Source organism: Mycteria americana, chromosome 1 (assembly GCF_035582795.1).
Source record: "Mycteria americana isolate JAX WOST 10 ecotype Jacksonville Zoo and Gardens chromosome 1, USCA_MyAme_1.0, whole genome shotgun sequence".
Classification (NCBI taxonomy): Eukaryota; Metazoa; Chordata; class Aves; order Ciconiiformes; family Ciconiidae; genus Mycteria; species Mycteria americana.
The window spans coordinates 37,854,901-37,869,174 of record NC_134365.1 but is presented as its reverse complement, the minus strand read 5'-3'; the positions used below and the strand labels follow the sequence as shown (position 1 = coordinate 37,869,174).

General features: G+C 39.1%; 1 protein-coding gene across 2 annotated transcripts; it reads right to left on the bottom strand.

The window, feature by feature from the left end:
• Nucleotides 1-1,229: 1,229 nt before the first annotated feature.
• On the bottom strand, nucleotides 1,230-13,618 carry RXYLT1 (ribitol xylosyltransferase 1). Of its 2 annotated transcripts, none has more exons than XM_075494818.1 (6): nucleotides 13,363-13,618; nucleotides 12,666-12,836; nucleotides 11,533-11,635; nucleotides 5,383-5,697; nucleotides 3,077-3,247; nucleotides 1,230-1,982 (listed from the first exon to the last, which is right to left on the bottom strand). In XM_075494818.1, the coding sequence occupies exons 1-6, from the start codon at nucleotides 13,505-13,507 to the stop codon at nucleotides 1,565-1,567; spliced, it is 1,323 nt and encodes a 440-aa protein (XP_075350933.1). In that variant the 5' UTR covers nucleotides 13,508-13,618; the 3' UTR covers nucleotides 1,230-1,564. The 2 variants fall into 2 exon arrangements, with proteins under 2 accessions (XP_075350933.1, XP_075350942.1); XM_075494827.1 differs by having other exon boundaries at nucleotides 1,230-2,027; nucleotides 13,363-13,613.
• Between the last annotated feature and the right edge of the window lie 656 nt (nucleotides 13,619-14,274).

Sequence of the window (14,274 nt, the reverse complement as noted above, 5' to 3'; positions counted from 1 at the left end):
ACATTTGATGTTACAATTGGCATTCTTGACTTAAGACAGGCTTGGTTCTGTGCAGAATTCCCTTGCTGACAGAGACAGCATGCGCAGTTATAACAGGCCTCAAGTTCTTGTTTCGTGCTCTGGAAAGCCATATTTCACCATCCCAGTCTCAAAACAGAGGGCTAACTACAAAAACAGAGCATCCATTCTCCTCTCAGTATTAAACTAAATTGATTCTTCATCTTCTCACTGACAGTAGATACTATCTACTCCCACCTGGACGTGCCATGCAGGGGATAAACTATCATTTTGCCAGTGGCTTAACTGCCTCCCTTCTTTTAAACCAGTTTCCTCTATCACTGATAAGACCGCCTCTCTCATTTCTTGCACCCCTCACTGTCTTTCTTCCCTCAGTCTCATCCTTCTTTTGCCAAGGTCCCTTTTGTTGTCTTGCTCATCTATTACACAAATGAATATTACTGAGCAGTACAGTTGCACTGGCTTTTGAATTCCTGCATGAGAATGAACCCATATATCATGCTGATATTTAAAGACAGAAAACTGGCTATTACACCACCTTCAGTCATGCCAGTGCTGTGTATGTAGTAACACCGCTCAGCTGAACACACTGAAGATAATAGCACACACTCATTTCTGGTGTACAAGAACAGTAACAGATCCCTTTGGCTACATTTAACAAAAAATGTTGAAACTGTTTGTTGTACATGTAGTATCATAAACATGCAATATTATACTTCTGCCACCTTTTGGAGTTGATAAGTTTCAGCAGATTTTGAGAAATCAGGTAAGGTACAAGCACATTCATTTTTAAGGCCTGGTGTTCAGAATGTGCAGCTGTAACTGCAGGTAATGAATGCTCCCGCAGGAGAACGTCAGAAAGAAGTCCCAAGATGTCCCAAGACTAAATGGAAATGAAAGAAAGTAATTTTGATATCTGAAATTAAAGGGGAAATATATTGCTATGAAATATTTCTAAGAAAAAGTTATCTATTTTTACCTTGAAATCTACATTTTCATTCCACAGTATTTAATTAGCTTTATGGCCACTTTCTTGGAAATGAAATGTCAATCAAGTAAACAGTTCACATTTTCAAAACAGGCATTTACCAGGATATATCTTAATGATTGTGCTAACCCTGGCAATTTTGCCATAATCATACTTTTCTTCTTTAGTCTACATAATAAATTACTCTGTACCATACAGCTTTCATTCTTCTCTTTTCTTCAAACAAACACAACTGTTGTACTTATGTTGGATTTTAACCAGTTCACACGCTCAAAGATACTCTCCTAAGAAAAAATTTATCAGGTCACACACCAACATGGAAATTTTAAAAAGAGTAATAAAATGGTTGTCATCCTTACAGACTACCATCCTGCTAAGTCAACAACCTCTCTGAAAGTTGTTAAGGATGGAGGGCCAAATGTAGCTCTTGGCCAGCTAGCGCTGTTGACTTCAAAAGGAATGCATCTGCCCTGTGAGATTTCTTTTGTATAAAAGCTTCCTCGGAAGGTTAATGGAAATTAAGCTTTCAGTCTATTCTAGATTTTCAAAAGGGACAATTTATCCTTTATCACTGGGCAAAAATGCATTTTCCAAAGTATTAATGAATTTCTCTCTCATCCATGCTTTGAAATTTCGATACCATTCTATAAGCTTTTTTCTCCTTTGAGTCTTTTCTTGTAAGCTCATTTTTTTTTCTTTCTCTAGAACAGCAGGAAGCTCTTTCCAGTTTTTAATAAAGATAAATGGAGCCCCCATGGTTTTTAATAATTGTAATGGAGCACTGTGGTACATCGATGAATTTCCACAATCACCTGGTGTCATTACATCTTCTATAACAGGCAGAGATCCATATGAACAAGCTTCATAAATTCTATAGCATTCTGTATTTATTCCCACTGGGCACAATGTCAAATCACTCTGCAGCAAGGCATCTTGATAGTTTTTGAAACTTTCATTTGTTTCTTGAGGCTGCCACCTAGGAAAGTAAAGGGGTTGAAAATTAACATTTTTCCCACAGGCACTGCAATGAAAAAATAGATATGCTTTAATTTCAATTATTTATAAAACTGAAAATGCTGTCAATGTAAAAATTTTATATCACACACACAATCAGTAGGCTTTTACTTTTACTCGTAACTATTCTTAAAGAGCCTTCTAAAAATTTATTGAAAATGTCACTGTTAAAAATAGATTGTAACAGTTTTTAGATATGGTCCTTTTAGAAAATTATTAATACTTAGAAGTGTAAGAGCCAAACTGAAATGCCATTTTAAATCTTCTGCATGTCGTGCATGATGCATATGTCAATTTACTTCACAACAGAGTTCAGAAATAGACATACAGGGAGACACTCGATGGACTTTTTAATGAATTTTTTTGGCCTCAAGTACTTTAAATCAGTAGAGGTTTGCTCTTCAAAAGTTAGGATGTAAAGCAATCCATTAACCTGAATCTATCTGCCTGAAGTGCCTCAGAACGTCTATGAGATAAGAGTTTATGTCCAGATACATTCCATCTCCTGAGATTCTTCATCAGGGTAGCTGAGGTCTTCCTAAGCACTGCTGTGCCTGCTATCAAACATTTTAGAGGTGTTGCTTGGCAAAATTAAGAAATACAATCAGAACCCTATTCCTGTTAATCAAAAGATCTGTTCTACCTACTTGAAATGAAAAAAAATTATGTCTTACAGATTAAATCCACTCTCTTATATGGAACACAACAAAATACAGCTGTCTTTTTCTTCTAGTAAGACATTAATACACACAAGGTGCAAGACAAACATTTCTTCTCCCACCATAATCAAATGTATACAAGCAAAAAAGATGGTCTTTGTATGTAGTATACATAGGAGATATTTCTATGTATTTAAAAATATGCTTTATGTAAAATACAGCAACAGAAAGGCCATTATGTTATGAAGACCTATTAAAGAGTCTCAGCAATATTCTCTCTTTTAATGATGATTGGTTATTTCTATTTGTACTGTTTTTTAACACTCGGGAAAGGATTGGTTATAATGAACTAGGCAAAAAAGTCTGAATATTTTCACAAAGTAAATCAAAGTCTTACTGTTCTCTGGCTGCAATCCAGCAAAGTTTATCAAGCCCATCCTGCTTCAGAATTTCCATTAGGGTTTCCCTAGAAGAGTTCTTATAAACTGTTCCTAAGAAATTACATAGATATGATCTTGGATCATGTAGCATTGACCAGCTGGGTTCTACAACTGGAAAATTTCTGTAGCTGTAAAAACAATGTATACATTAGATAATGACACGATTTATGTCAAAGAAAAAACATTTTGCACTTTTTCATCTTTACTGCAGCAGATTCTAAGACTAAAACCACCTATTTGTTGCCAATCCAGATCTATAACCACACACAGACCCACAAGCAAACCAGTGCAAGTCCTGTCCTAAAAGTTGGTCTTTATTCCCTTTTTCCCCACCACTCTCTTTAGATACACTCCAGAATACTTATGTCTTCTTTTAACATCAGAGATATTATGTGTGCATGTTACAAAATGTCCTTGAGAAACATGGTTTTTCAAAAGCAGCTGTTCTTGACGCAACCACTACTTTTGACTGAAATGGCCAGGTTCATGGTAACTATGGAGTTTAAGTCTCAGCTACCTTAATCTCTGGGCATGCTTATCAACTGAAAATACCACTGGAAACCTCTCAAAGGAAAATGTCACTTTGATCTGGGTGGACTTCATTAATCTAATCTTTTGGGTACTAAATAGCTTGTTGTACAAGCTATTTAATTTGTCTTTTTGGACTCAAGTAAACCAATGCAACGTCTTGGGATCCAATGTAAACTGTATGCTATCCTTTTAGACATGTTTTCACCACATCAGGAATTTTTCTTTTTTTGACTGATTCCTCAAATCTTACATCACTTATTTTGGTCACAATGACAGCTAGTGAAACACTGCTTCAGCTGAAGGGCTGGCACTAACTTTTTTCATTACATAAAGTTAATATTTTTTCTGGAACAGATGAATGTTAAAAAAATTTCTGCTCCTTTGCATTCTCAAATTAAGACAGATATTCCTTCTAATGTTATTATTTTTGATGGATCACTGTTCTAATTCCCTGTTGTTTCTTTTTTTGTAAGAAAAACTATAGCCTGATCCCAATTCTTTACTGGTTTCAAGGGGAGTCTCTACTTTATTTCACAATGATTTCATCATTGCTATTAATGGATCTCTGAAGACATATTCACTTTCTTCACCTTCCTAAATTTTGATGGAACAGTCCTTTCCTACTTCTTCTACGTGATTAATATTAATTTACTTTCAGAAAACCATTTTTTTTCACGCCAAGTATTTTTGCAGGATTCTACATCTTTACTTTCCCTCTTCACTGGGAAAATCTGGCACATTTGCATACCTTTAACCACAATTTTTACAACTGTTGGTGTGCAAGAGCTGCAAAACCCCATTCTGATACCTGACCTATCTTTCTCCACACAGCTTTGCACCCCAGTTTACTGTTGTAACTGTTGTTACTTTCTGTTACCTGTCACCTTAATCTTGGCATCTCAAAACTCAACTTCTTTTTACTTAGGAACTTCCAATGCCATAAATTCTCTGACACCATCAAGAATCCAAATTGAGTGTATTTCAATGACACTGTGAGCAAGTTCAAGCTATGCATAAAAACTCCATACAGTTTGCCAACTTGCTCAATACAGGATATTGAATTAAAATTCAACACAAGATATGAAAGTAGTTCTCTATTATTTTCATCTTACATTACCATGGTAAGTAGCTAAAACACCATTAACTCTGTTAATAAGGAGTAAGCTGGAAAAACATACATCTAATTGAACCAAACCTGTATCTACTCCACATAAATAGTTTGAGCAGTAAGTATAATAAAAACATTTTTGCGAGTAAGCAGTTAAGCCAGACCACGTTACTGCGATACTGTAGTATACTAAATCCAAATGTGAGGCATACAATTTCCTTCTGAGAGCCACAACAGAGGTTAAAAAAAGTACCACCGCTTTTGTTCCATAAATATCTTTTAAATTCCCATGTCACTGGTCCATATTACATCAGCAGTTATGATAAATCGCAAGAGCAAATCTACTGAAGAAAAAATAAACAAACAGAAAACCCCACCAGACACAGGTTCATTTTTTTTAAAGCTCCCTAAACTCTAGCATTCTTCTCCTCTGTTGTCATTTTTATTGCTAAATGCAATTTCCAAAGATTCCAATGCTCAACTTAGAAAATCATTAATAGGATCATGTTCTACAATTTACTTACTATAATTGTTTTGGGTATCAGCAGTAACATTCAGATGTATTTTCCATACCTCATGCATAACAATTAAGTTTCAATTGTAATTTCTGTCTATAGCACTTACGTAGCTACTCCTAAAGGCCACTGGAAAATATCTTCTTCATTTACCAACGCATAGTCATATGTAACAAAGAGTAGATTTACAAATCCTCCATATCTTTTCAGGTATGGTTGAATCCATTCGTTGTTGCACTGCTCATTTCCAAGCAGCACAACGGCGACATGCTGTATTTTGTGAGTCTGAATTAACGTTTGTGCATAATGCAACCACTGAGTGGCGTAAGTGATCTTTGCTTTTTCTCTTCCATTCAGAACTAGCACAACGTTTTCAGCTTCAACTGAGAAGTAGCCAGGAACTACAGATGGACCAGTAATGAAGCTGTGAAAACCAAAATACAAACAGTAAACAACCTTAAGACATATTAATCCTCTAAACATCCTTACTACACAGTCTGTACTCCAGAGATATTTTTTTTCTACAATAAAGTAAATACAATATACTGCAAAGTAACTGTGCAACTGTAACCATTTCTGTTGTTAATACCTACACCTATAACACAGGAATAAAGCTGCAACTTTATTCAGGAAAAAGGAGGAGATTTAGACGTAAATGAAAATAAGGTATTTTGTCAATAAACCAGAACTACTACCATATTCAAACATCAAAATGTGGATATCAATTTTAAAAGAATGATGTGCTTTGATGTTCACTAAAGGTCAAACTTTTTATTAATTCCAGTAATAACCAATGAATACAGTATTAGAACAAGACAGAGACCCTCCCAAAAATCTGTAAGAGTATACAAAACCAGGTATCATTATGAGGGATAACTGGCTGGTCTGGCATACTACTTTTCTCTGTAATTTTGGTTAAGTTAAGATTAGACCAAAACAAGGCTGCACCCTCTGATACTGAGTAGAATCTATAACATAAGAGGTACATATCTAAATGTAAACTTAAGCTGCTTGTGTGACCCAGGTCAAACTTGAGGCTTTGATACAAGCCAGTTACCAGAAATATTTTAAGTAGAAAATTGCATTTCTAGATCTTGCACAATGTATGTATTTAACAGAGGAATTTCAATCATGTAGCAAAATCATTATATATCACTGATCATTTACAAGTATCTGACAACGGCCATTTATGAACTGCAATGAAGCAAACCAGTGTTTGCCAGCTCCTGCTCTTCAGTTAACTGCTGTGTTAACAGATTACTGACTGAACTCAAAGGATTAGTGATTACACAGCTTGGAAAAGAGTGGAGGGAAAAAAAACTAGCAATTTTTTTTTTCAGGAGTCAATGAAATGTCAGTTTTCTGGGTCTTCTGCATTACTGCAGTTTTTCAGCTACCAGCTAAACTTAATTTAGAATGAGCATGAGTTTTAACTCACAAAGTGCTGAGATTGACAGCTAGTTTCAGTTCAAGTGTGCCTCATGAGGAAAGAAAATTCACAGCAAAAGCTGTAAAAACTAATCCAGTGAGGATAGCTGAAGCAGACTGACCTTAGGCAAGCATATTCTAAACCTGAATTAAGCTGACATGCTGCTGGCTCAGTGGGAGTGGCATATTTTGGAGCCAAGATTCATGAGACTCATGATTTGGAATCAAGACTTTTAATAGAATGAGTCTAAGTTAGGTCAAGACTTAAATTCAAAGTTTAACAGACTATGAGAAAGTATCACTGGGATTCATGAGAGAGAACACCTTGAGCATCAGAATGCCTAAAACAGTGAACGGGATATGTAGTTGATCCAATGATCACCTTGTAAAAAGAGACCTGGGGAAAAAGGGTTTTCTCTACGGACACGGTGCTGTGAGGCTATCGACTTTACAGGAATAACAGGCTGTACAGGTGGGGAAGCAATGACCTGTGCATAGGAAAATATGAAATGTAACAGCATAAAACTACAGTGGGGAAAAAAGAAACACTATGGAAATCCTATATGTGAATAATAAAAACACAGTGCTAAGGTTGTACTATTAACTCCCAGTCTGAATACAGTAGGGATTGGGAAATGTAAGGGAGATTACAGAAGCTGCAAAATTAAGAGAGTAGTACTAAGAGATTTTTACTACTCACGTGTATGCTAGATCAATGCCTCATCAGGATGATATGTGGAGATTACATTTTTGGACTCAATAAATGACTTGCTTCCTATGAAGTCCTTGTTTTTCCTTACTAGTCTTAGAACCCATACAAGAAGACACTATTCCAGACTTCCAGACCTAATTCCAAAGGCGTTAGTTGGACAGCTACTCTGTAATAGCAATATGATTAAGTTTAACACTGCAGCAGGAGAGAACATACCAAATGCATACAGATAACTCGATATGCAATAAAGGAATTACTTAAAAATGAGACAATAAAGAAAAGAACTCTGAAGGAAGTAGCCCAAATAACAAGAAGCTTGCAAGCAGCTTGTAGGCTGTTCAAAAACACTGTGTAAGAAGCCCAGGCACGCTGTGTGCCTCAATCCAAAAACGAAACAACACAACCCCTTCCCAAACCCTTATGGCTTAATAGAAAAGCTAGGGAGGCTGTCAAAGGGCAAAGGTCAGCACTGAAAACAATGAAAAGCTTGCCCAAACAAGGACGACAGCAAAGCTCACAAAATACTGCTGACGAAATGCAAACAGAAAATTAAGGCTAAAAAGTAGTTTGAAAAGCACCTTGTAAAAGGACGTTCTGGCTGATAGATAAAGGTTCTTTAAATATATGAAAACCAAAATATATAAAAAAATATACCAAAAAGCCAACTACAGAACTGGAGAGACTACTTGATGACAACAGTTTACAAAAGGTTTAAAAAGGGATGACAGAGTCATAGCAGAGAAGATTCCCACACCTAACTCATTCTCTTCAGCAAGAAATACAAGGTAAAATACCACAAGTAGTATATCAAATGGAGAATTTGGACCTGGGTGGCACTCACTTGAGTTCTCAAGGAACGCAAATACGAAAATTGCAGAACTGCTGGCAAAGGTATGGAGCTGTCATTATGAAGTGACACTGTGCCTGATGAGAAGGGGTCTGCCAGTGTCACTCCCATCTACAAAAATAACTTGAGAGGGCTCGGGAGCAGAGAAGTATGACTTCCCTCTCTGGAACAGTCTATAATAAATAGTAAGATCACTGGATCTTATCAAAAGGTATGATCGCTGATCACGTATGTGGATAAACACTGCCAGAAGTGAGTAATCCTGTCTCATCAGATTTGATGGAGATCTATGAGTGTGTCAATAAGAATACAAATAAAGGGGATCCAGTAGACATAGTGTATTTGGATTTTCAAAAAGCTTCACCAAAGGCTATTAAGCTATCCTTGGCCACAAGCTATCCTTGGCAGAATCCTTTGGCAGGTAAAGAAATCTTTGCTGGTTAACTTTGCTGACCGATATGCTTTCATTCTGGCATGAATCAAGATGGTTACAATCCGCATAAGGAGGACAAGAGAATGGGACTGAAGAACTGCTGAACAACTGGTGCTAACAGGGACTGGGGGAAGGCAGCACTGAATGGTAAAACAGAGAAGGTGTGACTCTCAGTGGAACAGAAATTTAGGAATGCTCTTGCTTAATGGTAAGAGGTAAGAAGTTTGGCACTCTCTGTTCTACAACATCCTCCTAGATGACAGGAGAGAAGGATGTGAATTGCTTCAGGCCAAGGAAAGTGCTAAACCTTGATCTCCTACTTCTTGTATGAATGTGCCAATGTGTCACTAAAATCCACAGCTATGCAGTTTCTTGTCCACCTGTGTTTTTAAATAAATGTCCCTGCATTTCATGTAGAAGTTGGTAATTTTAGTATTCTTTAGTCAACTTCTTTGGTAAAAACTTGAAGCCATAAAAATCTATATTAAATATGTGTATTCTCCATCATAAATATACGAAATGGGCTTATTCTTGCAACTGTGTTCAAGTGACATTTTAGCATTTTCATGTCTTTAGATTTGATATTCTTTAAAAACATTCATAAGAGCTCTATGTTTTAACAATCATTAGACTTACCACAAAAAACTGTACAGCAGCACATATTCTCCAAATATGTCACCTCAGCTAGTTCCCTCTAGCCTCATCTAGTAATCAAATGGAGATAATTCACCTCAGCCAGGCAATAAAGAAGTCAACAATTCTAGAAAATCTTATAACCAGCAAGCAGCCAAAATCATGTACTAATTCTTCCTCACAAAAAAATACAAAATAATATTTCCAATTTGACAAAAAAGTAGAACTTCAACTATTTCATTTCACAATCCTAATCATTAAAGTAACAGTTATATTTGCACATTTTCTATACTTTGCACAAGTTCCTACTAGCCTGTCAAATTTTAACCTCTGTTATGTTGGTACCAAACTTAAACTTTGTATTTTTATAGGATCTAGCATCCAAGTTGGTTAAAATAAAGGCTCTGTTATCCCTGGTTCCTCTAAACATAACAAGAAGATATTTAAATGCTAGTATAGAAGCCTTTCTTTGAGAGATGCCTACCCTAAGGAACCATGTGAGGTTATTATTCATCTGAAACAGGCACACCAGAGAGAAAATAACCATAAGCAAATTATTTTCATATTATAAACATGAAAAGCAAGGACTTGAAAAAAATCCTCATGTCCATACCAAGAAGACAATCTATCTGGTAGAGTGTCATTGATTTCTATAGCTTCTGAGATTTTAATTCTGGAAACAAAAAAGTCTCTTCCCAGCAAGATAACACTACAGGCACTGCTCCCTATTCAAAGAAAGTATTGTATCCTTTCTCCAAATCCATGAATGGAAAGCTCTACTGCTCTGTCAAGGAGACTACTGAGATGCACTAGCATCATTCACAGTTGATTCCCTAATCTTGTAGGATCAGGCTGTATTCGCAGACAAGGAATACAGCTTTTTTTTTTTTCAAGAGTATGTCATTTCGTCTATTTCCTTAGATGTCAGACAGATTCTTTAACAATTGCTATATTTAAATCAAGCCTTAGTGTCTTTCTAGAAAACATTTTTTAATCACTTATGATATAGGCATTACTGAAAAGATTCTATGGCCTGTACCATGTACACAGTCAGATACATTGATAAACAATTCACAGTGATAAAAAACTTCTGTGATCACTTAAAAAACCCCTTTCAATACAGAATCACATATTTACTTCAAACATTATCAGCAAATTTCAACTAGAACCCCCTGTCTTATTGTTCGAGGAAAAAACACCTTTCTGAAGCAACACATTTTTCGGAAGTTAAATTCGCTTAAGCGTGTTATTTATGCTTTTAAAGAAAACTTTTTTAACAGATGGATCCTGGTGCAAGTGACTACATGTTGTAGGACAGCTACTACTGCAGACTGGCAAACTGGCCAAATAAATGAAAAATCCTTCAGCTTTCACTGTATCTTTACAGAAGGCCTTAAAAATGTTATTAAATAGGACCTTAAAGAAAAGCTCTATATCATTCACTAAATAATATAAAACGTTTGGCAACAGTTTTAAAACATGCATGATCACCGATCAAAATCCATTTTTAAAGCAAACAATGCTTCAAGTGTCATATTCCTTTACATATAAAATTTTGCTTTGCAAATCAAGTAGTTAACCAGATGCTAGGTCTCACAGATTGTTTTTGTTATAAATAGAAACAAATTATGGTTTTGATACAATCCTATTTATGAATGAATGAGTGAAGTCCCTTTTCCCTGAATACAACAGAAACCAAATAACAGGAGACATCTTCTTGCCTCACAACCCGAAGCTTCTTTCAAGTCAACTGTCAGCCCCAAACCCGAGTTCTTAGGCTTTTCTCAGCGTTGTATTTCCCCTCCTCCTGAGGTCTCTCGGCTGCCTTCCCTCTCAGCATTTTTAAGTCTTCCCACATTTCTTTCAAATACACAAATCTTCATAAAACAGCAGATGAAATTGCTCCTGAGTTTTCTATTTTTTAACAGCAACCTGTTTGGGCTAGAATTTGCTGGTTTTATCAAGTATGTGTTTCCATGAATAAACATCACCATTCCTTTTGATAATTTTGAATAAGAAGTTGTGTGCATATTCCTCAGTTATCAAAATGTAACAAACTTAAAGTATTTGCAACAATTCTTAAAATAACTGCAACTCTTGAGATAGACAAAACAATACACCTGTGCATCTTACCATGTTCTTTAACTTTCCAATGCATCATTTGTTAAAGTTAACACAACTGAAGTCAACATCATGCAGCTAGTACCTGAAATATGTTTTTCCTGCTTTTTGGCTTCCTTCTCTCCATTGTGCAGTCACATCAGCTGGCTGAAGGTGCCCTCCAAAAATATGTTGCCAAAGGTAAAGACCTACATAAATGAAGATATGATTGAGAATTTGAATGGACGGATCTTGCCTACTCTACACTCCCAGTATATAAAGAATAAGTATTTCTGGGAAATGAAAAAGCATAACAACATAAGAACTTGAGGAAAAAAAAATGTTGGAGCTTCCTATACAATATGGACATTGTTTCCCAAATTCCGTATGATCGGGAATTAGTTAAGATTAATTTTTCACACATTGGGGCATTTAAAAAGATTCTTTGGCTGTCAAAGTATCAGTACATGAAGATATACCACACTACCACGTATGTTAGCATCTCTTTCCAGTACACCTACCACTTAAAAATGAGTAAATATTAACCAGCATTTGAATGACAAGCATAGTTCTCTTAAGCTTTTGTGAAACACATCAAATTTTTGTGATAGAACACATCACTACGTAATATGTCAATGTGTTCTACAATGCTACATGAAAGTTCAACTGAGCTGGAAATTTTACATTTTCAAAAAAGCTAAAATAAGAACAATGCTATGTCTTCAGCAGTAGTTAAAGAGCTTGAGAGGACCTTGGCCCTCAGCTTATGTAGAGACTTGGTGTCTTCTACAACAGAAAGATTTCCAAGTTCATCAGTGGCAGTAGTACTGCAGTACAGAAAATGCCTTATTTCTCACAATGCTTTATCTCACAAAGTGTAAATGTGACAAAAATAAATATTCTGTTATAGCCAAGTAAGAGGCCTGTCCTTGCGTTGTATTGTAAGCTAGACTGGATTCAAAAAGTAACTGTGTTCCTCTGCCATGTGAACCATTTTCTTTGATGGATGTGAAAAACAGCCTTGAAAAGAACTGATACAAAGAAACTGGGGTCTAACTACTCTTACATTGATATTAACATAATTTTGAGTAACAGCTACCACTTCCTTAATGCCCTTCATGTAGAGATATCCGTATTATTTAATCATATATGTAAATTTCAGTCATTTAAAAAAAAGCAGAGAGAAGTGCTATATCAGAAAGGCTAAGTGATTAATAGACATTGATTACATCTTCTTACCAATTGCTGCTTTGCCCCAAATCTGTACTCTAAGACTGGTTTGTTCTAGGTGAGATCTTGCATTTTTTATCATCTTAAGATTAGCTTCGTATCTCTGCTGAGAAGCAACCAGTTCATTTTTCTCGTCCGCTTCCCATGGATTCCACTCTTCATTTCCCAAGGCAACATGATCTAAGAAACCCAACAGCCTAATTTACATATTTTTTATGTAATCATACAGAAGATGTACAAGTTCAGAAAACTGACGGATTTTCTTGAATTCAGAATTTCAAGCAGGACCTGACAACCCTCCCGCCGCCCCGGGCTGGGCACACCGCCCCCCCCGCCACCGCCGGGCCCGCAGCCCGGAGCCTCACAACGTACCGGGGAAATGGCCGCCGCCAGCGCAGGCCCGGCGGCTGCGGGGGGGCCGAGGCCCCGGCCCCGCTCTCCCTGAGGGGCTGCCTCCGGGCCCCGCCCGCCGCGGCGCTCCCGAGCGGAGGCGCCGGGAGACCAAGCGCTGCCCTCGGCCTGGCCCACGCTTTCCGGGCCGGGGACAACAACGGGGGCGCCGAGGCCTCTCTGGCGCAGGCAGGAGCTGCCGAACCGCGTCGGCCCCGCACCAAACCCGCCGCCCCCCGTCCCCGCGGGCTGCTCCGCCGGTCGCGGCCAGGCCGACCCGCCTGCGGCACGGCGGCGGCCCCACCGCCTCTCTCACCTCGCGGGCCGCGGCGGTCCCGGTGCGGCGGGCGGGGGGAGGCCGGGCGGCGGGGCCGGAGGAAGACGGTGTAGGCCGCGTAGAGGGAGAAGAGGCCGTAAGCGACGATCAAGGCGGAGCACAGCCGCTTGCGAGCGCCCCGCATCCCGCCCGGCGCGGGCGGAGGCCCCGGCTGGGGGCGCCGAGAGGCGGCGGCGGCGGCGCCGTGAGCCGCGCCCGCTGGGGCGGGAGGGGCCTCGGCCCGCGGCCCTGGGCTTTGTCCCCTGGTGAAGAGGCTTCGAGCCTCCCGCACCGTGACCTGCCTCTGCCCCAACAGCCTCCCCGAGCATTGCCGTTACTGCCTCAGGTACACGGTGAATGCATGAGGACACTTGTCCCGGGGCGGCTGGGCGCCTGGGGCCGAGAGCTCCGGCCTCGGCCTTCCACGCCGGTGCTGGTGCGGGGTGTCCAGGCTGTGCCGGTGCCTTCCTGCCTGCGGCTGCCGCCCCAGCGGCTCGGAGCAGCAGGCTCGGCGGTGTGCTCTCCTCCTCCTCCTCCCGAGTGCTTCCAAAGGCTTTCGAAAGTACAGAATCGATACGCACTGAAGATCGGTTCAGGAGCGTCAAACAATTTCAGGCTGTCAAACGTACGTAAATACATGTTGCCTTTAGCATTCGATGTATGGGGTCCCAGCGTAGGCTGAAGCTCCTGTCATCCATGCCCCACGGTTCAGTGCCTCGAGAGGCGCGGGAGGAAGGGTGGTCCTGACCAGCAGCCACCATCTGCGGGGAGCTGTGCGATAGTGGTGCGTAACCAGGTTGTAAATGGGTAGGTGAACAGCACTGTCAAGTCATGGGAATTTTATATGGTAGGGAAAGCTGTGGACCAACCAAACTGAGTCATGTTACACAGTAAGAGAAAGTCAGGAGGTTA

What these genes read in the sequence shown, in the direction of transcription:
- RXYLT1 (XM_075494827.1), bottom strand. Translation starts at nt 13,507, where the DNA reads ATGCGGGGCGCTCGCAAGCGGCTGTGCTCCGCCTTGATCGTCGCTTAC. An exon ending in TTGGGGCAAAGCAGCAATTG is followed by an intron (nt 11,636 to 12,665) that starts GTAAGAAGATGT and finishes TCATTTATGTAG; the next exon opens with GTCTTTACCTTTGGCAACAT. An exon ending in TGGCCTTTAGGAGTAGCTAC is followed by an intron (nt 3,248 to 5,382) that starts GTAAGTGCTATA and finishes TTGTTTTTACAG; the next exon opens with CTACAGAAATTTTCCAGTTG.